This window comes from Juglans microcarpa x Juglans regia, chromosome 6S (genome assembly GCF_004785595.1).
Source record: "Juglans microcarpa x Juglans regia isolate MS1-56 chromosome 6S, Jm3101_v1.0, whole genome shotgun sequence".
Taxonomy (NCBI): domain Eukaryota; kingdom Viridiplantae; phylum Streptophyta; class Magnoliopsida; order Fagales; family Juglandaceae; genus Juglans; species Juglans microcarpa x Juglans regia.
In genome coordinates this window covers 8,100,164-8,102,756 of record NC_054605.1, presented here as the reverse complement: position 1 = coordinate 8,102,756, position 2,593 = coordinate 8,100,164, and the positions used below count along the sequence as shown (strand labels likewise).

Sequence of the window (2,593 nt, the reverse complement as noted above, 5' to 3'; positions counted from 1 at the left end):
ATGTATGCTTCTCAAATGGCTGCCACTCCTGCACCCACCTCTGACTCTCCCATCATCACCATCAACGCTGCTACAACCATAAATGAAAAACTTACCCCAGCCACCTTCCCTCAATGGAGAGCTCAGTTTGAAGCACTGTTAATAGGCTATGATCTTATTGATTTTGTCATTGGAGTTCATACATGTCCAGTTATTGATATGGAAAATCCCACCCTCTCCAAAGCCGCGAACTCCCATTGGGTTCGCCAAGACAAGTTAATCCTCCATGCCATTCTTGCCTCTACCTCCACAACCATTACTCCTCTTCTTGCAGCTTGTAAAACGTCACACCAAGCCTGGACTGCTCTTACCCGACTCTATGCGGGAAAATCACAAACATGTGCCATGCAACTCAAGGAGGATCTTACCTTGAGCACTTGCCGCAACCGCTTTGTCACGGAGTTTCTCCAAGCTATCAAAATAATTGTAGATGAACTCGCAATTATTGATCATCCAGTTTCGGATGATGATTTGACCCTCTATATTCTAAATGGGTTGGGTCCCGAGTTTAGAGAAATTGCAACCCCAATTCGTGCTATTGACAGATCTCTGCAGTTTGAGGAGAGATTCATGATCTTCTGGTCAGTCATGAAAACTACCTTCGCCAGCTGGAGACTCAATCGGCTTCGAACATGCTAGCAACTGCAAATTATAACCATCGGCAAGCAGGGGTCTCTGCAAGGAACAAGCCAAACTAGCGATCTTCCTTCAACAAAGGTCGTGGCAACAATAGCAAGAATGGGCCTTCTAATACGGGCTTTCGCAAATACAAGCCCAAATGCCAATGGTGTGACCAAGTGGGCCATACGGCCAAAGCTTGCCCAAAGATGAATTCGGGTGAGCCCATAGCCAACTGTGCAACTTCCTCCCAAGGAAAAAATAAAAAATGGCTTGTTGACTTTGCGGCATCTCATAATATGACAACGGATCTCTCAAATTTGTCCATCCACTCTGAATATGATGGTACTGATGATGTGGTAATTGGTCAGGTTTGCCTGTATCTTATGTTGGTTCTTTATCATTTGCATTGCCTAATCGTGTTTTTCATTTACATGATACCCTTTGTGTTCCCACAATGAACAAAAATCTCATTTTTGTCCATCATTTCACAAAAAATAATAATGTCTATCTTGAATTTCATCCCTCTTATTTTTTGGTGAAGGATCGGATCACGGGGGCGACTCTACTCAAAGGCAAATGTGAAGATGGCGTGTACCCATTTCCGGAGAACCTGGCTAAAACCTCCAACAAAGTCGTTGCCTATGTTCATGAGCGTACAACCACCGATGGGTGGCATAAAAGGCTTGGTCATCCATCTTCCAAAATTGTCCATCATTTAATTAATGCTTTCTCCTTACCCACAAATAAAAATGGGCAGCTCTCTCTTTGTACTTCATGCTCTCAAAATAAAGCTCATCGTCAACCTTTTAACTCTCATGGTCTCGCTAGCACATCTCCATTGGAATTGATTTATACTGATGTTTGGGGTCCGTCTCATGAAATTGGTATTGATGGGTCAAAATATTACATTATTTTTATTGATCACTTTACCAAATACATATGGCTCTATCCTATGTCTCATAAATTAAGTGTTCAAATTATTTTTCCTCAATTTCGAAATCTTGTAGAAAATAAATTTGACACAAAAATAAAGAGCATTTACTCCGACAATGGAGGAGAATATATTGGACTAAAATCCTATTTGTCTGTTCATGGCATCAGTCATTATACCACTGCTCCACACACCCCACAACAAAATGGCATGTCTGAAAGACGACATCGTCATCTTGTTGAAACTGGTCTCACTCTCCTCACAGATGCTCATATGCCTCTCTCATACTGGCCATATGCATTTCAAACTGCAGCTTATCTCATCAATAGAATGCCCACTCTAAATTTGCAAAATCAATCTCCATTTGTGAAATTGTTCAAACAATCCCCGAATTATCTAAAGCTTAAACAATTTGGCTGCTTGTGCTTCCCTTTGACTCGACCTTACAATAAACATAAATTCGAGCCCAAAGCCCAACCGTGCACATTCGTGGGCTATTCACTCTCTCAAAACGCATACATATGCGTTGAGCCCAAATCACGGAAAACTTACCACTCTTGGCATGTTATCTTTCATGAGGGAACTTTCCCTTTCGGGAATTTGAACCCTAGTAGCCCAGACAAAGCCATTTCCTCTCCGGGTGCTCCTAACTCTGCAGAAATACTCTTGCACAGATTGCACATGCCTCCGCTTGAAGCACAGGATTCTCCTCCAATGGGTACCGAATCTACACCAACGCCTGTGATTGGGTCCCCTCATGCTCTGACTTCTCTTCCGGTAAGTACGTCTTCTCCTTCTTCTTTGATTCTGCAACCAATTTCTTCATTTGAAATCCATGAATCTGTCTTACCTTCAAACACTAAAGTGCGCACTCACTCCATGACCACCCGATCCATGAATCACATCTACAAACCAAAAAAATCTTTCTTAGTCACCAAGCATCCCATTTCCCCTTCCTTGGAACCCACGAGTGTCACTGAGGCACTCTCTGATTCACGATGG

General features: G+C 42.6%; 1 protein-coding gene across 1 annotated transcript; it reads left to right on the top strand.

Annotated features, from left to right (window-relative positions):
* LOC121236584 lies at positions 1-678 on the top strand. The gene has a single exon (XM_041133031.1). It carries the CDS (start codon positions 1-3, stop codon positions 676-678), a length of 678 nt encoding a protein of 225 aa, XP_040988965.1.
* The last annotated feature ends 1,915 nt before the right edge of the window (positions 679-2,593 follow it).

Excerpts from the sequence above, each read along its gene's own strand:
- LOC121236584 (XM_041133031.1), top strand. The coding sequence starts at position 1 with ATGTATGCTTCTCAAATGGCTGCCACTCCTGCACCCACCTCTGACTCT.